This window comes from Prionailurus bengalensis, chromosome D3, assembly GCF_016509475.1.
Source record: "Prionailurus bengalensis isolate Pbe53 chromosome D3, Fcat_Pben_1.1_paternal_pri, whole genome shotgun sequence".
Lineage (NCBI taxonomy): Eukaryota > Metazoa > Chordata > Mammalia > Carnivora > Felidae > Prionailurus > Prionailurus bengalensis.
The window spans coordinates 25,893,567-25,920,656 of record NC_057356.1 but is presented as its reverse complement, the minus strand read 5'-3'; the positions used below and the strand labels follow the sequence as shown (position 1 = coordinate 25,920,656).

The window sequence follows — 27,090 nt, the reverse complement described above, 5'->3', positions numbered from 1 at the left end:
GCTGAGCACAGAGGTCACAATCTTGAAAACGCCGCATGATAGGGAGACACAAAAGCTTCCAGAGTCAAAAAGAGCTACGTTTAGGGGAGCCTGGGTGGCTCAGTGGGTTGAATGGCCGACTCTTGATTTCGGTTCAGGTTCACGAACCCAGGGTCATGGGATCAAGCCCTGAGTCAGGCTCCGTGCTGAACGTGGAGACAGCTTAAGATTCTCTCTTTCTTCCTCTGCCCCTCTCCCCCATTTGCACGCTCACTCTCTCGCTCTCTCTCTCTCACTCTCTAAAAAAAAAATAAAAATAAAAAGAGCTACGTTTAAATCCTGGCCCTGCCACCCCAGTAGCTCAGTGGCCTCGGGCAGGCCTCACAATGGGATACTTTGTTCACTTTATCCCCAGTGCCTGGCACAAAGCAAACGCTCAATAAATATCTGTTGAATAAAAGAGAGAGGTGGTAAGTGTGTGAGTTGATTAAATAACATGTGTATTCTTAGTAAAGTTTCTCACATAGAGTAAGCAAGTAACCACAGGTGACACCATTTTCACCCCTTACTAAGTGCCAGATTTTATGCTAAATACCTGACATGCCTTATTTCATTGATGGCGACACCATCATAAAGGATGTCTTACGTTCACTGAGCACTTGCTGTTTGCCAGTCGCTGAGTGCTTTCCCCAAACTACATCATGTAAGCCTTACCAGGAAACCTATGTGATGTCACAGTGGAACTCCCCTTTTACAGATAGGGAAACTGAGGCTGAGGGAGATGAAGTCACTTGAGGACACAGCTGGGGAGGGGCCGAGTCAGGACTCGAACCCAGGCCCCCTGGGCCAAGGCCAATGTTATAACCACACCATAAGTAGTCGTGAGGTGCTCCGCAAGGGAGAATTCCCTGACCCCATCTTACAGAGGAAGAAATTCAGGCTCAGAGAGATGTCTCCCCTCCCCGCCCCTCTCCGTTTCGTGGCATCTTTTGCAAATGTACACATACCTCTGGAAGGAAACAATTTCAGCCAGGCTCCGGCTTGCCTTCTCTGACTCTGCTCTGGAGCCCAGCCCCAAATCCCTCCCTGTTTATGGGGCCTCAACACAGCTCTCTAACCAGGAAATAAAAGGACCTAATAACAAAGCCCAGTAACCATATGATTGATAGCCGTGGAATATTTCTCTTCAGCTACTGCCAACCTGTTCTGTGCTAAGTTAATTCCAGGCCCTAAAAATTAAGTACCTTGTCCAGAGGCACTACAGTTCTTTAAACAGGGATATAGCTGCTTTGGGCTGTAAGAATTCAGTTTGAGGTCCAGGCAACAAGGAAGAGCCAACAGTCAAGGGCAGCATTGATGCCAGGAGCACAGATTTCCAGCGGAAATCATGGAAGGAATGGCCACAGTAGAAATAAAAACCTTCCAATCCATTAGTGGAGGGAGATGGGATTTCCCCAGAGCCGAAAGTTGTAAGGAATCCAAGAAATCACGGCAAAATTCCGGGAGCCCGAATCCCATCCTGTTGTGGATGAAGAAACTGGGGGCCCAGAGACGGGAAGAGACTGTCTCAAGATTACTCTGTCAGCTCCTGCTGCATAACAAATGAGCCCAAACTCAGCAGCATAAAACAGCAAGCTTGTATCATTTCTTTTGAGTCTGCCGGTCGGCAAGGCAGTTCTTCTGGTCTCCGCCGGCTCACATGTGCCCCTCTGGGCAGCTATGTGTTGGGTAGGTAGCTCTGCAGATTGTGACTGGTCTTTTTTAGGTGGGGGGGGTGGGGGGTGGGGGGGTGGCCTTCAGACAGTCTGGGCTGGCCTGGCCCAGGATGGCTCTTCTGCCCCGCCTGTCTCTCCTCCTCCAACAGCTAGCTCGAGCTTCTTCCCATGGTGACTCGCCAGGGTTCCAGGACGATGAGAAGAAGCATCCAAGGCCTCTTGAGCCTACACTAGAAATTGGCACAGTGGCATCATCTTCCGTGTCCCGTAACAAGCCACAGAGCAGGGCCGGCCCACATTCAAAGGGTGGAGACCCAGACTCCTCCTGATGGCAGGTGCTCCAAAGCCTCCCTGCAAGGATCGCGGACGCAGAGAGGGGCAGAGCTTTGAAATCATGTTTGCGCTCAAGCTACCTCAGCCAGGGAAGAGTGAGGGTCAGAAGCCGGGTCTCCCGGTTCCCCACTTTACCAAAGGAATCCGAGGCTCAGAGAGGTGAAGAACTTGCCTACGATCCCACAGCTAGGAAGTGGAGGAGACGAGATTTGTGCTTAGCACTTGGTCCCTGGAATTGTGAAGGCTCGGGGAACGTTTCCTTCTCCACACAATGCCTCCAACACGCGGGAGAGAGCAAAAGGCCTTGGCTCGTGCTGGCAAGTCTCGGGTTCAGGTCCCAGCTCATCCACCTATGGGCTGTGCGATCTTGGATGAGTCACTTCACTTTCCGGAATATCAATTTCCTCTCTTTAAAATGAGGAGAGGGGCGCCTGGGTGGCGCAGTCGGTTAAGCGTCCGACTTCAGCCAGGTCACGATCTCACGGTCCGTGAGTTCGAGCCCCGCGTCGGGCTCTGGGCTGATGGCTCAGAGCCTGGAGCCTGTTTCCGATTCTGTGTCTCCCTCTCTCTCTGCCCCTCCCCCGTTCATGCTCTGTCTCTCTCTGTCCCAAAAATAAATAAATGTTGAAAAAAAAAAAAAATTTTAAAAAAAAATAAAATGAGGAGAATAATGTGCCCACTTCGTAGAGTCTGAGAGAATGAAACATTAGGCAAGGACCTGGTACATTACATACACTCAGTAATTTAATTGGCAGCTGTGAGCTGTGATGATGATGCTGTTGTTAATTCCTTCTCTGGCATGTGCACACACTGAGCTCCATTTTACACACACATGCACGCACGTACGCACGCACTCACAAGGGTTGATTGCCCCCGAGCTTGACGTTTGGCACGACAGCTGGGAATCAGGAGGGTTCCTGCAGAAGTGCTACCCAGGCATCCACCTGACGGATTACTCCCCCTCCTGCAACGTGCAAGGGGCTGTCGTGGCCGGTGGTAACAGGACAGCACGAGCTCCAGGGTAAATCTTCCACCGGCACTTGCCCCTTTCCTGCTCCTCAGCCCCTCCACACTCTTCCCATCCTTGGTGATCAAGCAAGAGCAGCTGTGGGAAGGGACCCACCTCCTGCCTTGAGCTGGGACATCACCTGGCTTGTGCACACCTTGGAGCTCGAGCCCTTCGGATGCGATTAGATTTGACATCCTAGGGAGACGCGGCTGCTTGTTTCATGAATCCCTGACATGCAGTGGCTTCACTCACGTACTACTCAGGGGTGTTTCCTGAGGGACCGCCGTGTGGCTGGCATCGCATCAGACTCCCCCGGATCAAGCCCTGACCGCGAGCCAGACTCTCTGTGTGCCCAGTACCTCTGTCAATTTACCTAATCCTCAGAGCAACCAAGGAGTCCACACGATGACGTCCCCCATGTCACAGATGGAGACACAGATGCTCAGAGGGGCCCGGTGGCTCACCAGCTGGACGTAGGGGTGCCGGGGTTCGGACCTGGCCGTGTGACACTGAGCTCGTGGCCCGCACCGCCTCCCAGCCCTGCTCTGCGCAGTGGCACCGACGTGATCCTGACAGCAGCCAGACTCCCTTGAGAGTTCTGGGCAGCCCAGCGGCTGGGCAGGGCTGCGGTCCAGGCAGTGCATGCTGGCTAGAGGCCCTGTCTGTGCTCCTCTGACGGCCATGACCTGGGGAAGCCCCGGGGCGCCTGCCTGGTGCCTCCCAGGAGAGCTCAGGGTGAGCCCTCGAGGTTCTGAACGGGTCATTTTTTCCTGGGGGACACTTCCCGGGCAGAGCCCACGCTGCCAACCCGGCACTGGGCTTACAGGCAGTGTTTTGGCGACTCAGATGAACCACACCAAGGCTTTACAAGTGATGCCTTCAATGTGTGTGTCAGGATGGGGATTCGGAATGACAGGGACACATCCAGCAGCTGTCAGCTCCTGCTGGGGACAGCTCTGAAACATCTTCCTCCAGCCATGCAGAGCCCAGGGCCCCCTCCTGCGCGTGTGTGTGTGCACGTGTGTGCAGATGGCCACCCTACATGCATACACATCTCTCTCTCACACACACACACACACACACACATATACCCCATATACACACACCCTGTACACACACACACACATATACACATTGCCACACACCCCCCCACAAATCCCAATCTACCCTCAATCATGCTCTCTCAAGGTCAACTTTTTCACCCTGACTTAGGGGTCCTAATGAAAGAGGCCGGAGAGCCCCTGAATTTTATGAATTTGGAGAAGCTCCTCCCCAGAAAGAGGAAGAGGTGTGGGCATCTCCACACAGGGAAGTGATGGAAAGGCCACAGGTCTGTGCGTGGTCACTCTTGGGTCCCAGAAACCCAGGCTTCACCAACCTATGTCTGAATCCTGGTATTCCCACGGTGATGCCTTCACTGCCGCTGAGTCAGGAAGTGGGGAAAATGTGGGGTCCGACCCTCTGAATAGGAGGAAAGCCTGAAGCCCAAGGAAATCATGGCCGTTGCTAATTCATTGTTTTATGGTTCATGGATTTGGGGATTGTCATCTGGGGAAACTGAGGCCCGGGCTGGGCAAGAGACTTGTCCATAGCCCCAGAGCAGGGAAGTGGCCAAGGGGGTGGCCCCCTGTGCGATCTCATGACACCGGGTTTTGTTGCCACACCCCCTTACCACACTCCCCTCCTGCATTTACAGGCTATGTCATTCATCATAAATATTTTTTAAGACAAAAGATGCTCTTTTAATTGAATTCCTGGCCCTAACTACCTTCTTTACAGCCATCCACAATATTATCCCTATTTTACAGGTGAGGACACTGAGGCTCAGAGAGGTTATGCCACTTTCTCAGGGTCACCCAGCTAGAAATCAGTACCTCTAGGATTTGAACCAGAACCCATTCTCTTACCACTGCCTCTCAAGACGGAGCAAACTCACAGGATGGTTGAGGACTGACTTTTTCAGAGACAAACCAAGCCAGGAGCTACTGGGTTTTTCCCCGGTCCACAATGCTGGCTGTGAAATGTCTTGACATTGACCTTGACCAAGCTCTGCCTGCCACATTCTGAGATGGCTCAGTCCAGGGATGTGGAAATCAGAAGCAGCTCGGCCCATGGGTGGCCCCAGAGGACAGGCATGTGTAACCCAGGAGTCTCTTTCTTCCCATTCTCTTTGGGTATGAGAGGGCAATTGGTGGAGAGGGGAACAGGGGGAGAAACCAGAGAAAGGAGGAAAGGCAGTGGAGAACAGAGACTGGGTGTCATCCCCTCTGAAACCACAGCACAGAGTAGCGCCTTTGGGTCCTGGTACAGCCTCATGGGGAGTTCGGAGGGACACTGACCCCGGGGGCCCACCCCTTGACATGTTGAGGGTCTCATTGGTCTGGGGTGCAGCCTAAGCATCATCGAGAGTGTTTAAATCTCCCCAGAGCTTTTCACGTGCAGCGGGGACTGAGACCCAGCAGCAGAGGGCTGGTTCCTGAGCCTGACATTGACAAGCACCTGGTGAATATCTCGGGGAGAGAGGGAATAAGGAAAGGAAGCACAAACAAGGAAATTAGAAAACCACTCATTTTTATGCACTCCGGTGTCCTTTTAGGGGGCCAGAAAGATTGGTTTTCTGTGTCCTCCCTGGAGCTGACATGGTTTCTTGTCCCGTCTGCCATTTTATCAAATTTAATTGAAACCGAATGAGCACTGGGCCAAAGGGACCTTCAGCAATTCCACGGTGCTGAGGGGTGTTTAGCGGTGGCCGTGTGGCATCATGAAGGCACACGGAGGCCTTGGGACCTGGGCCTTCCTGGACTCGGTTTCCTCCTCTATAAAATGGGATTCATGACATCGCTCTGTGGTGGAGGGGATCCCATGAGAAACAGACACAAGAGAACTCTGGAGAGGTCTTTTAAGAGAAATTTGAACGCGCCTAAAACTGCATTTATGGGCTTTGGGTCCCTATTTTTTCTCCCTTATTTAAATCCTATACTTTATTTCCTCACCATCTCTACTGTCCCACGGAGGTCCTGCCTCAATTGCAACATAGTGTTTTCTTAAAGTCATGCAAACCCTCTAAGCCTCAGTTTGCCCATCTGGAAAATGGAGGAAAATTCACCATAATTCATGTAAACGACATTTGTCTCACCTGTGCCAAGCCCTGTGCTGGGCCCCAGGGACACTGGGGAGAGGTGGGTACGGTTCAGGGAAACTTAGCCAGCCCAGTGTGGGAGATGAGAGAGGTTCTGCCTTCCAACCACACGGATTTGGAGGCTGGGTGCCCCATACGACCAGCTCTTTGAGCCTCCTTGCGCTTCTTCACCACCGGGTGCCTCAGTTTGCCCCCTCTGTGATATGGGTGAGGATAGTAGTTCTCCCAGGGTTCGTCCGAGGATAAGATGTGTGAGGTGCTCGGAAGAGCTCCGGGCATCAGGAGCCTTATGGAAACCTTGACTGGTTATCATATCGCTGTCAGTGCAGGATGGGGTCGGGAGCACAGAGGGATGTTGAGGAATTAGATGTTGTCGAGCGGAGAGGTGAGGGGAGGCCTTCCAAATAAAGGGACCAGCATGAGCTAAGGCAGGTCTAGGAGCATCAAAGGATCTGGTGTACAAAGATGTTTGAGACAGCAGAAGTGAGCTGTGAGCCCGACCGTGGACCCCCTGGGAGTCCAGGAAGGCTGAAAACCTGGACATTCTTGTGTGCGTTTAATGTCGCTTCTTCCACAGACCCGTTCTATTAACCAGCTACTTCTTATCTCCCCCCACCCCACCTTAAACTGCATATAAATTGGCTTGCTTTTTCACTTGGCTTACCCTAAGCAAAATAATGTCCATGAAATTAGAAGTTTGATGCGCAGACCGTATATTTATATATATATTTTTCAAATCCACATTTAAATAAATACATAACCATTAGACATTTTCAACTACGTTTGTCTAGCTCAAATCATCCTGCGACCGCCACCAGGGAAAGCCTTTTAAAATCTTTAAAAAAAAAAAAAAAAAAATTTCTAAGCGAGGGGTCAGCCGTTTGTTTAAAAAGGAATAAAGGAAAGCAAGGTGGCTTGCTCATCATTGCTTTCTACAACCTCTGTGGAATATTAATGGCGGCAGCTCAACAGTTATAAAGCTCACCTACCACCTTCCCCCCACATCCGGGCCCCTGATTGGCTGAGGCAAGAATGGGCACCTGCTGCAGGGGAATGGGAATCGCGACGATGCTTAGGCGCACACCGCCCTCTGCTGGCCGAGAGAATTACCGCTCCAGAAAAAGGTTTGCCCATCTGTGTCAGAACCAAACTCGTATTCCTCGCCGAAACCTCTCTGGCTCTCCAGACCCTAATGAAAGCAATAATGGGGGTCCCTTGAGCTGTTTTTATCCTTTCTGAAGAGGTAATACAGCCACATTATTCAAAATCCAAAAGTACAAGAATCTACTGTGGAAACAGCAAACAACCCCCTCCTCTGAGCCTCTCCCCAGAGGCCATCACGGTAATTGGTTTCTTATGCGTCCTCCCCAGACTCTTTCTTTCTTAAAGATTTCTTTTTTTCATTTTTTTTTACATTTATTCATTTTTTTTGAGAGACAGAGAGACAGAGTGTGAGCAGGGGAGGGGCAGATAGAGAGGGAGACACAGAATCCGAAGCAGGCTCCAGGCTCTGAGCTGTTAGCACAGAGCCTGACGCGAGACTTGAACCCACGAACTGAGATCATGACCCGAACTGAAGTCACTTAACCGACTGAGCCTACCGAGGTGCCCCAAGATTTTATTTTTAAGTAATCTCTACACCCAACGTGGGGCTTGAACTCACGACCCAAGATCAAGAGACACATGCTCCACCGACTGAGCCAGCCAGGTGCCCAGTGTCTTTTTAAATATGCCCCCCCCAAAAAAACCTTAACAGAAATCTCCTATCTACCAAAATGAAGCCCCCCAGACTAAGTAACCAGTTTAATGCTGGTTTATTACATACCCGATTATACACCATCAATAATGGCAACAAAATGAAGCAGATTTCATTGTTATCAAGAAATGAAAAATGCTTAGGAGATGGTCTTTTAAAACAAGGAGTTAGAGAGAAGAAATATTACCTTGGTAGGAAAAAAAAGATTGAAATGATGGGTCTAATCGAATGACCTTTAGCAATGATGTCATAAGGACATAGGGCTCAGCAGGATGCCAGGGGCAGTGCGATGGGGCTTTTCCTCATCCTGCAGATTTTGTTTGTAATGTTCTATTCACAAATTTCCTGATGCCAGACTGAAGCTAGTCACACTTTTTGGAGACACGTATATGTGGCTTTCATGGGACATCGTATAACATATGGTTCACATCTCGGGCTTTGGCATCCAACAGACCTAGGTTAGGGTCCCGGGTCTGACTCTTACGTGAGCCTCAGTTTCCTCATCTGTTAAAACAGGGATGATCCTAGGTGTTAGCGTGTGGAGTTCTTGTTTGAGTGCTTGAGCATTGTTTGAAAGCTAAATGAGGGTCTTGGGAGATCCTTACTCAGATATCTGGCCCATGAGGTAGCCCAAAAGGTAGTTTTGTTGGCTGAGTAGAGACTGGAACTGGAAAGGTGAAAAGGGATGCCAAAGTGGGGGCACTGGATAGCGTGCCCCCAGATGACTGCTCCGACCCCGGAAGGGGCTACAGGATGTGCCTGGAGCAGGGTCAAGGTGGAGAGGAGAGGAAGCTACAACCCAGCAGGTCACTGCCACGGGCTGGCTTTGGAGTGTCTCATCGGGCAGTGCAGGGGTGTTGTGGTGCAGGGTTTGATTCTGGCAACCAGCATATCAAAGAAGAATGGGGGGTGTCGGCAACTTCTACAGCTCAGCGGCACTGGGTACCTTCACACTGTCGTGCAACCAACCCCTGTGTCTAATTTTAAAGCACTTTTCATCCTCCCCAAACGGACCGTGTACCTGTTCATCCAGCCGTCTCCATTTGTCCCCAACCCTTCCTCCCAGCCTCCTTTCCTCCCTTCCTCCCTTCCTCCCAGCAGCTTGACCCCCAAGCTGCTTTCTGTGTGTACAGCTTTACCTATTCTGGGTATTTCTTATCAAAGGCATCATACGCTGTGTGGCCTCTTGAGACTGGATTCTTTGACTCTGCAGAAAGTCTTTAAGGTTCATCCATGATGGAGCATGCGTCCATGCTTTATTCCTACTTATGGCTGGATGGCATTCCATTGTAGGGATACACTGTGTTTTGCTTCTCCATTCATCCATTCAGTGAAGGGACCAGATTTATGTTTCAGAAGGATTCATCTGGCTGCCGAGGAGAGAGACTGGGGCCAGGCAAGGAGGTGCTTCCTTACGGTCCAACTGAAGGGGGATGGAGAAAAACTAAAGACAGGGGCAGAAGGAGACACAGGAGCGGGGGTCTCCTGGTTGGAACTCCACGAAAGCCTGGCCCTTTGGCCCCATAGAGGGACTGGAGGAGACAGGGGCTGTCCCTGTGGCATCCTCCCTGCAGAGGACCTGCCTACACCCAATTCCAGTCCCCTCAAACCCACCTGCCTGCCAGCATCTATCCATCCCATGTCTGTTCTGGAGTCAAACTGACATCCTGATTTTTCAGCACCTCCCTGGATTGTTATCTGGCCAATGTCTCACTGGAGTCCTCGGTGGAAGGCCCCTGCTGTGCCCCATGGCCAGTCTCTTGGCTGTTAATTCTGCATTTTTGTCTCAGTTACTGAGGACAGTCCAGCGGTGGGGACCTTGGATGCCCTCCGTGTATTAAATATAGCCGGACGGGCAAGCGAAACGCAGGCTTGTCTTCTGAGGTGGGCGGGGGAGAAATTCCTGGCATTTGCATATCGAACCAGCCTATGAAGAAGGTGGATCCAGAAGGATAAGGCAGAGAGTAACCTTACTCTTTCAGTGCCCCATCATTCATGTTCTGTTTTCTTTTGGGTTTTTTTTTTTTTTTTTGCACTTCTTGGGGGGAAAGCTTAGTTTTTACAGGTCTTCTGGTCATAACAAGTGTGGCTCAGTCTACTAACCATAAAGCCCTAAACATCATTCATTTTCAAACTCCCCGCGCCCTCCACAGGGCTCCTTAGGCTGGGAATTCTGCAGTAGGGAGGGCCTGGGGGAACTGCTTCCTACTCCCAAAAAAGCCTGATTGGACAGCACGGTCACATCACGGAAGATACAGAATGCTGGGCTTTTTCTCTGTCGTGGAGAACTTGATGGGGGCAACGTCTCTTGAGTCTGGCTGCTCTTGGCTTTCCCTTCGGATGGATCCCATCCCCCTTTCAGGATGGGGGACACTTTTAAGGAGACCCACAGTGGCTCCTATCTTCAGGGTCCACATCTGGACCCAGGAAATATCATTCCTCTCCCTACATCATTAGTGATGGGAAGCTCACTCCCAATGCCTCCTTTCCCCTCTTGTCTCTCTCTGCCCCCAAGGCAGGCAGGCATCTCCAGTCTGACTGAGAGTCCTTACTCTCCTCTTGATGAGCATCAAATGCAGTCACTGGTCCCCAAGCGTCAAAGGCACCTGCCAAGCCACCAAGTGTCCTTGAAGCCCTCCTCACCAGGCTTAAGGTGAAGATGAAACACTTTCTCCCCTCCCCTAGTCCCCCCTCCCGAGTGACACTCGCTGAGTAGGTCCTTCTTGCAAGCCTCTTTAGCAGCGCAATAAATGCTTCGCCTTCTATAAGCTAGAGAGGGGGAAGGGCGCAGATCCGAAGGGATGCATTGATGGCAGTAGCAGGTGCCATGGATACCCTGTCTCAGTCCTACAGCACTTGCCACGGTGTACCTACCGTAGCTTCCTACTGCAAGCCCCTCATGGGCAGGCCAGAAGTGCTGGGGGTTGGTACACTTAAGAGCAACCCTCAGCCAGTGAGGGATCAGGGTTGGAGGATGAATTCCCAGTTCCCTCTCCCCTGAGGTATGTTCTACACCATTGTTGACTGTTCCTGCGGGACTGAGCCCAGGGCCCACAGTGGAACTCCCCCATCGATGACTATATATTAGCTCCTCTGCTTCCTCCCGCCTCACCACCTCACCAGTGCTGCCTGGGGTGGCCTCCCAGACCAGCCTGACTCCAGGAGACATTCGTCTTTGCTCAGCTCTGCTTCCGGAGGACCTAGTTTCAGTCAATAGCGCTTTCAAAAGTAGGAATACTCGGAACCTATTTGCTTATTCTTAGCTCAGGGGACTTCTGCTGGAATCCCAGGACAATAGAAGTTGCAGTTAATAGTCTGTTGCACACTGTTTACAGCATGCGTTCACATAAGTCAGTGTTTCTCTGCCTTAGCGCTGTTGACATTTTGAACCAAATGATTCTGTGTTGTGGAAGGCTGTCTTGTGCAGTGTAGGATGTTTAACGGTATCCCTGTCATTGACTCCCCAGTGACACCCCCTAGTTGGGACAACCAGGTCTCTAAACATTGCTAACCGTCTCCTGGGGAACAAAACTACCCCTAGTTGAAAACCACTGATGGAAGTCATCTGGTGTAAACAGCAATCTAAAGAGAGCATGATCATGATCATGGTGACAATGATGGTGGTGATGATAATGGCAATGGTGGTGATGATGATGGTGGTAATGATGGTGATGATGGTGATGGTGGTGGTGATGATGGTGGTGGTGATGGTGGTGATGATGATGGTGGTGATGATGATGGTGGTAAGGATGGTGATGATGGTGATGGTGGTGGTGATGATGGTGGTGGTGATGGTGGTGATGGTGGTGGTGGTGGTGATGGTGGTGATGATGATGGTGGTGATGATGATGGTGGTAAGGATGGTGATGATGGTGATGGTGGTGGTGATGATGATGATGGTGGTGATGGTGGTGGTGATGATGGTGATGATGGTGGTGATGATGATGATGGTGGTGATGATGATGGTGGTGGTGATGGTGGTGGTGATGATGGTGATGATGATGGTGGTGATGATGATGATGATGACGGTGATGATGATGATGGTGGTGGTGATGCTGGTGGTGATGATGATGGTGGTGATGATAATGGCAATGGTAATGGTGATGGTGGTGGTGATGATGGTGGTGATGGTGGTGGTGATGGTTGTGATGATGATGATGATGGTGATGGTGATGATGGTGGTGGTGATGATGATGATGGTGGTGATGCTGGTGGTGATGATGATGGTGGTGAGGGTGATGGTGATGATGGTGGTGATGATAATGGCAATGGTGATGGTGATGGTGGTGGTGATGATGGTGGTGAGGTTGATGGTGGTGATGATAATGGCAATGGTGGTGATGATGATGGTGGTAATGATGGTGATGATGGTGATGGTGGTGATGATGATGATGATGATGGTGGTGGTGATGATGATGGTGGTGGCGGTGATGATGATGGTGGTGGTGATCGTGGTGGTGATGATGATGGTGGTGGCGGTGATGGTGGTGGTGGTGGTGATGGTGGTGGTGATGATGATGGTGGTGGTGGTGATGGTGGTGGTGATGGTGGTGGTGATGATGGTAATGATGGTGGTGATGATGATGGTGGTGGTGATGGTGGTGGTGATGACGATGGTGGTGGTGGTGATGGTGATGATGGTGGTGGTGATGCTGGTGATGATGATGGTGATGATGATAATGGCAATGGTAATGGTGATGGTGGTGATGGTGGTGGTGAGGTTGATGGTGGTGGTGTTCATAATGACAGAACATTCAAATGACTTGACCAGACTTGCTCAGGTGCTGTCAGTGGATTTAGAATTTGATCCCACATTTTCAGCATGCCTTATCTCACTCCAAAAGCCCATGACATAGACCGGAAATATTAAGCCCAGTTCACAGACAAGGAACATCAGAAAAACCACATGCCCTCCGTGCAAGTATCAGAGCCAGGAATCAAACCAAAGCTTTCTGATTTCCAAGGCAGCGTGCTCTTTCCAGCGCACCACCGCTTCCTGCTTTACAAAGGACAAAGAGCGATGCTAGGATTTTCAAATGAAAGCTATTTGCATCCTTGGAGATGCTTCCACTGCATTTAGATCATTGAAATGAATGATAGAGTAAAGGCAAGTTACAGACTCTCTGGGACCCACTGTTACCAGCAGACCGGCTGTGAAGTCAGCTTTCGGAATAAATATCGGTGATCTACACGTTTCACACCAGCCTAATCCAGCCCCTTTCATGAACGATTGATGTTTTCACGGTTCTTAGAGTTAAGAGGCTCTTCCCTATCACAGGTCAAGAGCTGACATCAACCTCACTATTTCTGCTCTAAGACAGACTTTCTGGCAGGCTCTTTCATACCATAGCATATATTGAGCACCTATGATGTGTGCAAGAGAAGGCGGCAAGTCCGGAATTTCAGTACAATAGGGGTGGGAGGCTGGATAGCCTTAGCTGGAAACTGGCAGAGGGTATGAGTCTATGGCTCTGTCTTAAAGCCACACATGCAAAGCAAGTGGACAGCTTTTATCAGGAAAGTGGTGCCAAGGAAGCTGATGGAGGTTATGGGGACAGTTAGAACGTCCCTAAATCAGCCCTTGGGCAAGTTTGCCTGAGAAATGTGAGAGATGCCGGGGAATAAAATACACCCCCTGCCCTCTGTGAGCACCACTTCCACAGTGTTCCTTGTGTTTCTGTCATTTTTGTTCCTTCTCCTGGAAGCACCACCATGGGTGGTTTCCACCCTCCTCCGCCCTCCCTGACCACCCCTGCCCATGGGCACTGGATGAAGCTGTCACAAGGGATGGCTATTGTCACTCCTGCATGAGTTCCAGGAACTTTGCTCAGGGCCACTTCCTGGAATGCATCTCCTCAGGCAGTGTCTAGCTGCTTTCATCCCAAGCAAGATGACATCCAAACACATAAACTTGGCTCCTTAAGCCCTTCAGGGTCTGGATCCTACAGCCCTCCAGCCTTCTGTGTCTTTATAGCCCTCCAGTCTTTCTTGAGCATCCACAGGAAGCATCACCTTTTCCAGGGAGGCCGCCATGACGCCCCCAGTCTCCTCTCTCTGCACGTGCGTTGATTGTAACTGCTACCACAAGACCTGGTTTCCTTCCTAGTCTAAATATATCACCACTCTGTGGTTCTTGTGAGCACAGATTGGCATCTAGTAGGTGTTCAAAAATATTAGGAAGAGAGACACAAGAAGAGGGGAAAGATGTAAAAGGGAAGGGAAGAAGGAGAATAGAAGGGAAGAGGCATAAGTTAATAGCTGTCTCCAGCCAACACTGAATTATCTGGCATTCTTTCAATCAGAGATCAATTTTATCTGGCACACCAAACATAACACATGTTTCTCTGGCACATTGAAGTGCTTTCTGGATTATTAACTGTCCATTGCAGTCCTGATATTTAGTGTCAAGGTGCTTTCTTTCATTCAAGTCTTTGACAATGTGTCATCCTTTCCTGTTATGAATATTGACAGCAGGTTTGAGTACATTTCATGAATAAGGTGCCCCCATCCCACCCTCTGCCCCATCCCCTACACATAATAGATACCTGGCTTTGATTTTGAGGACTTTGCCACATGATGAATGGAAGGATCATTTCACCTGACATGAAAATGCAGGTTCTAATTAGCAAGCAGGCAGCTTGCTCTGCATCAAAGGATGAAAGGCCCGTGTCGCACCCCAGCATGTAGCCCAGTGCCCGGCACTTAGCGTCACCAGCATTGGAGGCAATTTTACCGACAATGCAGCATTCGACTGTGCAAAGACCTCCTTGCAGGAGAGACCATCTCCTGCGTGAGTCTTCAAAAGCCCAGTCCCTCCCCAAACCCAGGCACCATGTGTGCTCGTGGGAAGGATCAGCGTGCCCCAGTCACATCTGTGATCCATGCCTCCCTCCCCCCAGGTTCCTAGCCCGGCACCTGCTACCTAGGATGCCTCGGGAACATGTGTGTTGCCTGAAAAAATAAACCAAAGGCTTGTCGTACTCCCGTGATTGTGTTTAACGAGACCTCTCCTCTTCTCTCCGTCCCGCCCCCAAGCTTGAACCTGAGCAACAGCGACATCCTGACTATCTATGACGGCGATGAGGTCATGCCTCACATCTTGGGACAGTACCTTGGGAACAGCGGCCCCCAGAAGCTGTACTCGTCCACGCCAGACCTAACCATCCAGTTCCACTCAGACCCTGCCGGCCTCATCTTTGGGAAGGGCCAGGGATTCATCATGAACTACATAGGTAAGTGTCTCTTCCCGTCAATTTGTGTATGTGCGTGCGTGTGTGTGTGTGTGTGTGTGTGTGTTTAGATGATTTCTTCTAGATGAGTCTTTGTGGGGGTTTTGTGCTATATTGGCACAGTAAATGTATGTAGTTTTTAATCATTTGGACTCTCTGGTTGGAAGGACCAGGTTTTGAGTTTTAGTGCTGCTATCAGTGGCTGTGGGATCTTGGGCAAGTCGCTTGGCCTCTCTGAGCCTTTTTGTCATCTGTAAAATGGAAAAACTGATAGCTGCTCCAGAGGCTTCATACCAGGACTCAGTAGATAATGCCTCATGACTTTCAGAGTCACAGTGTTCCCCTGGTAGTCAGCTGGGATTTTATATCATCAGCAAACTCTCCTGTGTTTGTGACTTCTCAAAGCCCCATCTCCACCAGCTTTCCTGACCTGAAGCTTGGCTCTTCCTAAGGTCTCTTCTTCCCCTGCAGCCCCACTGAATGCAGAAGGCACTTGCCCTCCACCTCCAGTCCCGCAGGACATAAGAGAGGCGAGAGGAGTCTTCCTTGATCTTCAATGCGGCTTCCAAACCATTTCTGTCCCCTTCGTGTCCAAACAAACAAACAAAATCCAAAAAACACCTGCTGTGAATTTCAGGCTAAGTTCACGCTTGACCATCCGACACTGTCTTCTTACTGTTTCTTCCATCCACAGCCTTCCCTCCTCATCCCCCGCTTATGAACCCCCCTTCTTCATTGCTGGCAGTCACCCTTCTCTGCTCAACCTCTGAATGCTGGAGGGTCCCAACTCCGTCCTGAGTCCTGTCCTCTGTCTAGACTCACCCATGTGCCGTGTCGTCCAGTCCCATGGTTGCAAGCAATACTTCTCTGTGTTCCATTGGCCCCTAATTCATACCACCAACCTTGACCTCTCCCGTGAACTATCTACTCAACTCCCTGCTAACTACCCTTCTGCATGTGTAACCAGCATCTCAGATTTAACATGACCCATACAGAACTCTTTCCATCCCTACCTCCACCCCTACCACCACCCAGGAGTTTCCGCTGCTGCTCCTGTCCCTCTGCCCATCCCAGGAGATGGAACCACAGCTGTCCCAGTGTCTCGCACACCTGAGGCTCACCCACAGGCTTCCTGAATCCCCACTCTTAGTGTTTCTCTGCACCTGATCTTCTTGACAACAGCAGAGAACTTGGGAGACACCAGGGGGTACTCAAGACCTAACCTCTTTTGGCATCCAAGATGGTGGGTAGTTGTGCCTTGAGGATTTCAACGGGCAAGATGCAGCCAGCAATCGGAAAACTCACTTGTGTCACCTAGGAGCTAGGTGGACACCTCGATTTCCCATATGGAAACGGGGGATAAAACGAGCTCTCATTCTTCCAGTCTCCCCTCTACCATGCCCACCACCAAAGACCCTCTAGCTTGATCCAGATTCCGTGTCTTTGGTTCCCTCTTCCCCTTGGCTCGAAGATTTGCCCGTCCATCCTAATACAAAGCGTCTTCTGTGTACCACCTCTTGCCTCTAAAATACAAGCCCCTTCCTTGACCATTGGCTGCCTCAAAGAGCCGCATGCATGTGAAAACAAGTCCCTGGCTTTTTTGTTTTCTTCGTTTCTGGCTGGTAGACATTTCTCATCCCTTCCCGCTCTGCTACTCTCAGAGAGGCAGACACAAGTGTTGATCTTCTCTTTTATCTTTCTCTGGGGCCTTTTCTTCCCTTGATTGTACTGCTAAGTATTTTCAGAGTGTTACTGCTGCCACTTTCCATGGGCTCTCCATTTTTTACTGGGGCGAGGGGGAAGCTGGGCATAGCAGAACAGCTCTTGCTGGCTATCTAGGCGAGGTGCCCTCCAGAGTCAGCTGCCTTTGGAAGGAGAGTTTCTGGTGGCTTGGCTTCAGTCTCTCTCCTTAGCCCTCTCTTCTCCTCCTGCCCACCCCTCCGCCTCCCAGTTGGAAGATGAGGTCATGGTTTTGCTCATTTGTCCCCTCTGGTGCCTGAGTCAGCCTTCCAAAACTGCATTCAGCCTGGTGGCGGAAATCTGACCCTGCGCAAGGCTGCTCAAGGTTAACCCGGAAGTCTGGCCAATGTTCACTTTGGCACTATCTTGAGGAGGAGGTGTTCCTATTTATTGAAGCTGAAACTTTAGATTTGCATGATGACTTGCACTTGGCAGGCACTCTTACATACATTATTTTATTTCATTATCTCCATTTTCCAGAGAGTTTGGTTCCCAAGAGTCTCTCCATATGAGCCAGGCCCTGCACTAGGCACCAGGACCCAAGGATGAATAGACAGCTCTCCCTGCCTTTCTTTCTCTGGCTGGTGAAAGTGGGGGAGGCGGTCCCGTTAACAATGTCAGGATCACATGCTGCCCCCGTGGGAGAGGCCAGTGGGGTTTTAGGGACACAGAGCCTGGCTAATGTGGGTAACACAAAAAGAGAACAGTTGTGTTCTTCTTTCTGTTAAAGAAACACACGCTCAATTTCACAGGGAAGGCAGGTGGGCTTCTGCATTTAATCCTCATGCTGTCAATTGCTTGTGACTATCTGTGTTGAAGATCATGTTGAAAATAACTCCAAGGAGGCCACGCCTGAAGTCAGTGGGAGAAGAATGACATGATTGCCCAATGCCGTCTGCTATGGCATGGGGGAGGTCGTTACTATCCTGGGTTTAACTAGGCATAGATGCAATTCTCATTGCACTGAAAGGTCACATGGAAGGGTCAGGGGTTTCCACGGTCATCTAGAGATTTCTGAAGCCCCTAGACTGATCTCTAGGCCAATACCCACCTCTGCAATGCGGCCAAGGCTAATCTGCTAAGACTGCTGGCAGAACCTTCTACAGAAACACACGGGGCTTACATGATTCTGATCTCCCATAATTCAGCTTTGCCCACACAGGAGCAAAGAACCGTTCTCCTCACTGTTTCTTGTGCTTTGCTGGTGTCTGTGGCCAGAGTGCATGGAGGCAAGGGAATAAAAAAGGAGAGATGGGTGAGTTTTTCAAAAAGATATTAGTCACTTGTGTGTTTATTCCTCCAATCCTAGGGCAATAAATACGCTCCATATTGTAGGTCAACTCCAATCAAATGACAGTAATTCCTGGGAGTCTGTGTTGAGGATTGGAGGTCTTGGTCTGACTCAAAGAAAGAGATTGTGATGATCGATTAGTGATGTCTGCCATGAGCATAAGACTGGTTAATGGAGGCATGTACTCAGTGCATTTGAGTATTTTCGTTTGCCCAAAACTTGGACCATGATGCTGCTCTTGACCATGAGCCTAGGACCATGACTTCAGATCCTCATATTCCTAGTGCCTGGCATATAGTAAGTGCTCACAAAATCTTAGTCAAACAAATCAATAAAACCATACAAAATTCATCTTAGTGAGGTGCTGGGGTGGCTCAGTCAGTTAAGCATCTGACTCTTGATTTCCACTCAGGTCATGACCTCTTGGTTGTGGAATCGAACCCCACGTTGGGCTCCATGCTGAGCATGGAACCTGCTTAAGATTCTCTCTCTCACTCTCTCTCCCTCTGCCCTTCTCTCCCACTCCTGCGCTCTCTAAAATTAAAAAAAAAAATTTAATTCATCTTAGTGTCATATCATGCACATTATTTAGTTTTCACATTGCCTTAAATGATAGACAAGGTCATAATTCTTTTTTCAAGTTCATTTATTTTGAGTGTGAGAGAAAGAGAGAGACAGAGCGTGTATGCAAATGTGAGCAGGAGAGGGAGAGAGAAACAGGGAAAGAGAATCCCAAGCAGGATCCACTTAACCAACTGAGCCACCCAGGCACCCCCAGGGTCATAATTCTTGATCTCAACTCTATGATTGAGGACAGTGAGGTTCAGAGATGTTTATCAACATAACTGGAATCACACAGCTTCTAAAAGAAGGACAGACCCGAAGGGAGGTCCTCCAACTCCTAGGCCAACTTTCTCATTCTTAACAAAGTTAAGGGCCCATAAGGCTGGAACCTCCATCTGGGGTGCTGGGTAAATGTGCAAATTCTTGAATCAGGGTCTCCGGGGGTGGAGTCTAGTAAACAAAGAACAGGAAGGCTATGTGACTTAGCCAAGGCCAGCTAATTAGTGAACGTTGGGGCCAAGATCTGAGTCATGGCGGCTCCAACTTGATAATCAAGAATGTGAGCACTGTGAAGGAGACGGTGGGTCTCACAGGAGCATGTAGCCATGCTGACTCGGACTGAAAAGTCAGACAAGCAAACCTTTCTCCGCCTCCGAGCACTTGGCACAAGGCAAACCATATATCCAGTATCTGCCCCCATTTCTCCCCTTTCATCCATAGCTTGAACATTTGCAGCTGTGTCCTAAATCCCGGGCTTGGCTGATTTTTCAAAGGCCTAAATATAGAGGCTCCTGTTCCCCACGAAGCAACTCCAGGAGCCATTTCCCTCTCCCCTTCTTCTGGCAGACACCCGTGAGATCTCTGTTCCCCAAATAAAGTCATGATGAAATCCCAGGAAAAGCCATCGCTTTTTTCTCAGAATGACTTTCCTGCGGACGGCGAAGGTACACTCTGCTTTCCGCAAAAGCACATGAGAGCTGCGGATTCATTGCACAGCATCATTAGCTCGCTTCTCAAAAATCTGTGCAGTGGGCACTTGGAAGCAAGGTCAGGCTTTGGGTTGCTGGCTCAGTAACGAGGATTTGCCGAAGGAAAGCGGGATTATTCCAAGGGAAGACTCTATGGTAATGAGCTGGGGGTAGCATATTTTGGGAGTGCACTTAACGTTCGCTGATGGTTTGCAACATGATTGGAAGAATGCACCAATAATTATTTTTATTTCCACAGCTGAGTGTTTCTCTTAATCCAGATTGCAAAAATATATATCACAAATCCATCAGACCCATGTACTTACAGACCGTTTTAGGATGAGGCTGGGAGCGTCAGCTACCATTGCTGTGTAACAAATTATCCCCACCCCCTAAAATTAGCAGTACACGTTTATGATCTCACAGTTTCTGTGGGTCCGGAATTCAGGAGTTCGTGCTGGGTGGTCCTGACTTGGGATTTTTCATGGGTTTGTACTCACGGTGTCAGCTGGGGTTGCACTCATTTGAACGCTGGATTGGGGCTGGGAGCACCATTTCCAATATGGCTCACTCATGCGGTTAGCAAGTCAATGCCCATTGTTGGCAGGAAGCCTTAGATTCTCTCCAGATGGGTCTCTCCAGAGGGATGCCCCAGCATCCTCACAACGTGGCAGGTGCTTTCTCCAAAGAGCAAGAGGAGAGCCTCTCCACATCTTTGATGATCTAGGTGCCGGAGTCACACATTATCACTTCTACAATAGTCCATTGGCTGTGCATATCAGCCCTGTTCGGTGTTGCGGGGAGTACAGGAGAGTGTGAATCCCTGGAGGTGAGAATAATGGAGTGAGGGCAGGCATCATGGAAGGGAAGGACCTGAGACCCAGAGAGAAGTGGCTGCCCCCCAAATCACATTGCTAGTAAGTGTCAGAGCTAGGATTCTGTCTCGTTCTAAATCCTACACGGACTTTGTCAAACCAAAAGAATGCTTGATAGGGTCAGTGGCCTATGGGGAAAAGCTCATCGTAAAGATCCCGCTGGAGCAGAGTTTTTGCAATTTAAGGGATTTTTTTGAAGTGGGTTGCTTCTTTCTGGAGACCTTTTCTTCTGTCTGCGCCTTTCCTCTGACGTTTTAAAGGGAACCCCACGTAGGAAGGCCCACCTCCTCATCCAAGGACGATGTTTTTGTTTTAAAGAGGTGTCAAGGAATGACTCCTGCTCAGACTTGCCCGAGATCCAGAACGGCTGGAAAACCACCTCTCACACGGAGCTCGTGAGAGGAGCCCGAATCACCTACCAGTGTGACCCCGGCTATGACATCGTGGGGAGTGACACCCTCACCTGCCAGTGGGACCTCAGCTGGAGCAGCGACCCCCCATTTTGCGAGAAAAGTAAGAGCCCTCCGGTTTTCTTCTTCTAGGTCGGGGGGCAGTGAGTCCCTCCCGTGGAGTATTTTTCACGTAGATGCCGCAGAATCACTTACTGTCAGATCTGGCCTCCCTCCTACCCCACCAACTCACTGGAGCTGCTCCCAGCTGTCATCTTGTGGCTCTAAGGGCAGGGCTGTCAGACCCAGGTGTCTCCGGAAGCCTGGCAGATGATGGAAATGAGTGAAATAGACTGAGTGCGAGACAGTAAGGGGTGGTGTAGAGTGCGGTACGTGGGAATGTAAGCCCGCGTTAAAATGTCCTTCAGATTGGTCGCTAAAATGCCTGCTGCAGCAAAGCAAGTCCAGTGCACCCAGGAGGCTGGAATGGTGGCTACCTGGATGAAGCCAGCTACCTGCAATATGAGTTTCGAACTGGGGCCCCCAGGTCCCATTTGGATTGGTCTTGCTTGGCTGCAAGATGACATCAGGCGTGAGGACCAGGCGTGGCCGGTGACAGCTGCGTCTGGTGTCTCAAGAAGCCAGCCAAGAAGAAAGTGCTTCTGGTTTCTACACCGAAGCCTTAGTTGGTGGGAGGTGGGGGAGGTAAATTTGAGGGTGGTCTGTTCCCACTAACCATTGGCTTCCTACCTCCTCCTACACAAGCCTCCAATCTGCACCCATTTGCTGGGAACCCTTGGGGAGACTTCGGGAGACCCACTCAGCCTGCCTGGAGTGAGCAGTTGCACGATACGAAATATTAAGTGTCGGCAGAGAAAGAGGGTATCGGGGAAGGGTTGGGGGGGAGGGGAGGGCTACAGGCAATCCCTGTCAGAAATATTCCAGTGGCAAGGAAAGTTAGTTATAGTGGGGAGAAACAGGAGAGAGCTTGCTAGAAATCCACAGAATGGGCTGCATAAACACCTGCTCCACGACACTATGTAGTGTCTGTGTTCACGTGTGTGAATCGTGATAGAAAATGAAAAGCCCACAGGGAGGACAGCACGTGTGGTGAGACATATCACAGGCACATTAACATGATCTACATCGTCATGATTTTTAAAATGTTTTTGGGGTCTCCTGGGTGGCTCAGTCCGTTGAGCATCCGACTTCAGCTCCGGTCATGATCTCATGGGTTTGTGAGTTTGAGCCCCGCACCAGTCTCTCTGCTGTCAGTGCAGAGCCAGCCTCGCATCCTCTGTCTCCCTCTCTCTCTGCCCCTCCCTGGCTCATGCTCTCTCTCTTTCTCAAAAATAAACATGAAAAAAATAAATCAATAGGAAGCCTGGGTGGCACAGTCAGTTAAGTGTTCGACTTCGGCTCAGGTCAGGATCTCACAATCCATGGGATCGAGCCCTGCGTCGGGCTCTGTGCCAACAGCTCGGAGCCTGGAGCCGGCTTCGGATTCTGTGTCTCCCTCTCTCTCTGCCCCTCCCCCACTTGTGTGTGCTCTCTCTCTCTCTTTCTCTCAAAACTCTACATTTTTAAAAATTAAATGAAAAGGTAAGTAAACATTAAAAATTTTAACTAAAAAATAAACAGTGTTTTAAATATACATGTCTTAATGATTTTTAATTTTCTTAGTAACAATGATTTGTCAAGTTCTTGAACAATAATGACTTTTAACTTTTTGAAACATAATGATTTTTAAATATTTTGAATAATGATTTTTACAGTTTTTGAATAATCATGATTTTTAAATTTTTTGAGGAATGATTTTTAAATTTTTTGAATAATAATAATTTTTAATTTTCAATAATAATGATTTTTAGATGTTTTAAATAATAATGATGATACACATTGCGTTAATGAGGATTTTTTTTATCTTTATTACTATTTTTATTTATTTATTTATTTATTTATTTTTTTCTGAAATTTATTGACAAATTGGTTTCCATACAACACCCAGTGCTCATCCCAAAAGGTGCCCTCCTCAATACCTATCACCCGCCCTCTCCTCCCTCCCACCCCCCATCAACCCAATGAGGGTTTTTTTTTTAACGTTTATTTATTTTTGAGAGACAAAGAAAGACAGAGTATGAGTAGGAGAGGGGCAGAGAGAGAGAGAGAGAGGCGTGGGGGAGACACAGAATCTGAAACAGGCTCCAGGCTCTGAGCCGTCAGCACAGAGCCAAACTCGGGCTCGAATTCACAAACCACGAGATCATGACCTGAGCCGGAGTCGGATGCTCAACCGACTGAGCCACCCAGGCGCCCCACGTTAATGAGTTTTAAAGGCTTGGAGGAGACTAAGCTAGCTATCTGTGGGAAGCTCTCAACTGTCTCAATTTTTACCAGAAAAAGGCACAAATTAAAGCCAGTGAATCTGCACTGGGCCCCTTCTGGGTATCAGCGTTTATGTTCCCACGCTGGTTGCCTGTCAGGGCTCCACATCTAAGACCAAGCGAGATCCACCAACCTGCCTCGGTGGCTTCTCTTTTGTGAAATGGGAACAGCAGAACGTCCTCAGAACAGTGAGGTCTCCCCCGAGAAGTCCTGAGTGTGGTTTGGTGGCTGCCTTTCATTCGTTCATCGCTTAAACTACACTCTTGACATTAAAAGATGCACGTAACCAAATCTTAACATCACCCGAGCAGCAAGTGCTTTCTTACGGTACTCAACCAGTAGCAACATTTCGGGGTACAAAGTGAAAATCCCTCATGATCTCACTCTTGAGAAATGATGCCGCTCTTAACAGTTTATTCTGTGTTGTTCCAGTCACAGTGTGTGTTACACAGATACACGTATGTGCATGTGTCCCGTGCAAACATAGACAGAGAGATATCCCTACAGAAACGGCTGGAGAGACCGATATTTTGCCACAACAGGGATCACCGTATACAAAGTGCCTGGTGCCTGCCGTTTTGCAGCTCAGAAATCCAGACGCTTTTTCATGTCACACATTGTCCTCCTTCATTCTTTTTTAATTGGTTTACTGTCTTCCTTTTATGTCTATTGATTTTTTAATTGAAAAGTAATGGGTGCTTGTTTTGCTAGATTCAAGCACCACAAAGAAAGCAGTGAAGGGCTCCTCACTCTGTTCTCTTCGGTGGTTGCTCAGGATTCTATAGAAAGGCTGTTCCGTATTTAACTCTTCCCCTGTCAAAGGATCTGCACTGTTTCTCTCTCTCTCTCTCTCTCTCTCTCTTTTTTTTTTTTTTTTTTTTGTACCATTACAAATCATGGTGCAATGATGTACAACCTCGTACGTAGGGCTTTGGGCCCTGATGCAAATATTTCTTTGGGCTGCTTCTTGTAAGTGGAATTAAATGCAAATCTGTTTCATCCTGGCCTGTTCTCCAGCCACCTTTGATGGGCTCAGGTGCATGATCTTCCAAACAGGAAAAGAACCGGGTTAGGAACCTTTCCACGTCATCCTGCAGCTCTCAGCAAACCTGTGATCATCCAGAGCCCTAACGCCCTCCCGGTCTGATTTCACCCTAGTCATGTACTGCACCGACCCCGGGGAAGTGGACCACTCAACCCGCTTAATCTCGGATCCCGTACTCCTGGTGGGCACCACCATCCAATACACCTGCAACCCAGGCTTTGTGCTGGAAGGGAGCTCTCTTCTGACCTGCTACAGCCGCGAGACCGGCACGCCCATCTGGACCTCGCGCCTGCCCCACTGCGTTTGTGAGTCCTGTTGTGTTGACTTGGTGCCTGAGTGGGTCCGCTTCCTCGTGTTCGTGGTGGAGGGCTGGGCTGCTAGGAGGACGCATTCCAGCCTTCGGGAGGGTTTATTATTATTACTATCCCACGCCGTAGCTGGCAGATTGAAGGCATCGGACATCATGTCATTTACAGTAATATTTATGGATTCACCTCCCTTCGCCTCAGGTAGCCTCGTGAGCATTGTACTGTTGTCTCCATTTCAAAAGAGGAATACTAAGGTTCAGAGAAGTCAAGTCATTGCCCCGTGAAACACAGCCAGTTAATAGTGGAGGCCAGGGTCAAACCCAGACCTGCCTGCCTCTGCTGAAAATCAGGTCGTCCACAGGACACGAAACAGGCCGATTTAAACTCTTTTGGCCTTATCTGTGTGAAACCCCTAGCACAAATGTTGGGTTAGGAAAAGACTTTTGGGCTTTCTTAATCATAAAAAAATAAAAAGCAAAAAGGCTTCCGAAGTCACTCTGACAAGGGAGGAATTCTTTTCTTGCCAAGCTGGGGAGGTGGAGGGCGGTGGTCCAGCGGTCTCAGGCTGACCGCACGAGGAATCACCCGAGAAGTTTTAAAACTCACTGGAGAGTCTGATGCTCCCGGCCTGGGGCGTGGTGCGAGCACTAGGGTTTTTCAGAGCTCCCCCGGGGTTTCGATGTGCAGCCAGGGGTCAGAACCATCACTTAGAGAAATCAAGAGGCTACACAGAAGGAGGAAAGCCTCACACAATAAATATGTGGACCTGAGAATCCGTCAGCCATGCTAATATTTTTTTTAATGTTTATTTATTTATTTTTTAGAGAGGGAGAGCGAGAGTGAGCACGCGAGCACGTGTGCGAGCAGGGGAGGGGCAAAGAGTGAGAGAGGGAGAGAGAGACTCCCAGGCAGGCTCCAAGCTGCTAGTACGGCTACATCAACATTAAAGGCTTCTGCACAGAAAAGGGAGACTTTATTGTTCGGTGTTCCCACGGAACAAAGAATCTTGGACCACACACCTTGGGTCCCCATCTGCCTCTTTAGTCCAAGTCCTAGAATTTCAGAGCTAAGGGCATCTCGGAGGTAAAATGCTGTGTACAGCTGACGGGTAATTCAGACACAAGACACGTTGGCTCCCTTTTACAGACAATAATGGTCATTATGTATCGATTGTGTAAGACATTGTGCTAACCACAGGATATGCATTTGTGAACGTGCATGTGTGTGTGTGTGTGTGTGTGTGTGCAAATATACTAAAGAAACCAGGCCTCAGATGGAAAAATAGGTAACAACAGTTTTTGTTGACTGAATGTATGAAACACATTGCGAAACAGATTATACACACGTGTGAACGTAGAGGTGTGTAAATGCACATACTGTGTACATATCTGTAAGTGCGTGGATGCATGTATGTGTGCCTAGAAGGGAAACTGAGACCCACAGGGACATGTGATCAAGGTCACAACTCTGTTCCATGAGCAGAGCTGGGATTCCGGCCTTGGACTCCAGGGAGCCTACCACCAGCTTTACCCTCATCCTTATTTCGCTGCAGGTGGCAGGGATGTCCCAGCGGAGTTATAGCCCATGGCCCTAAGCCCTCACCTGCAAGCACATCCCCTTCCAGTCCCCAGACCTTTGGGCCAGGTGGACACCACATTATGGGGAGAACTGTGTCTCCTGGAAGGAAGTGTTGGCTAGCCCCCCGATGCCGTAACTTGGACCTTTTTTGGAACTAGGGTCTTTGCAGAGGTAGTCAAGCGAAGATGAGGTCCCACAGGACTGGGATGGGCACCAGTCCAGTGCCTGGTGTCCTCAGAAGAAGAGGGAAATTGAACATGGAGACCCAGGGAGAGCGTGATTCCAGGCTTACCAGTCGAGGAATACCAAGAATTGCCCAAGCTACCATTGGAAGCCAGGTGGGGATACGGGAGGACCCTTCCCCCCAGGTTTCAGAGGGAGCGTGACCCCGTGGCCACCTTGACCTCAGACTTTTACCCTCCAGAGCTGTGAGACAATACATTTCTGTTGTTCAAAGCCCCCCCACCGCCCCGACCCCTGGTCAAGTGCACTTTGTTACAGCAGCCCAGGAAACCAAATGCGTTTCCCATTTCCTCCTGGTGACTGTAAGGGTGATCAGAACGCTTTGAACCAGTCAAGCTGCAGAGACCCAGAGATGAGAAGCTAAAAATAAAAGCTTATTTAAAAGTATTGAAAGGTGAAGATAATATTGAAAGAAAGAAAGAGGAAAGAAAGAAAGAAAGAAAGAAAGAAAGAAAGAAAGAAAGAAAGAGAAAGGAAAGGAAGGGAGGAAGGAAGGAAGAAAAAAAGAAAGAAAGAAAAAGAAGAAGGAAGGAAGGAAGAGAAA

General features: G+C 49.4%; 1 protein-coding gene across 3 annotated transcripts in view; it reads left to right on the top strand.

Moving 5' to 3' along the window:
- SEZ6L (seizure related 6 homolog like) overlaps positions 1 to 27,090 on the top strand; it is a 182,712-nt gene that overhangs the window by 136,326 nt on the left and 19,296 nt on the right. For all 3 annotated transcript variants that reach the window (XM_043558068.1, XM_043558067.1, XM_043558066.1), the window contains exons 10-12: positions 14,967 to 15,163; positions 20,917 to 21,111; positions 24,531 to 24,722. In XM_043558068.1, the coding sequence (XP_043414003.1) occupies positions 14,967 to 15,163; positions 20,917 to 21,111; positions 24,531 to 24,722 (584 nt within the window). The remainder of the gene's footprint in view (positions 1 to 14,966; positions 15,164 to 20,916; positions 21,112 to 24,530; positions 24,723 to 27,090) is intronic.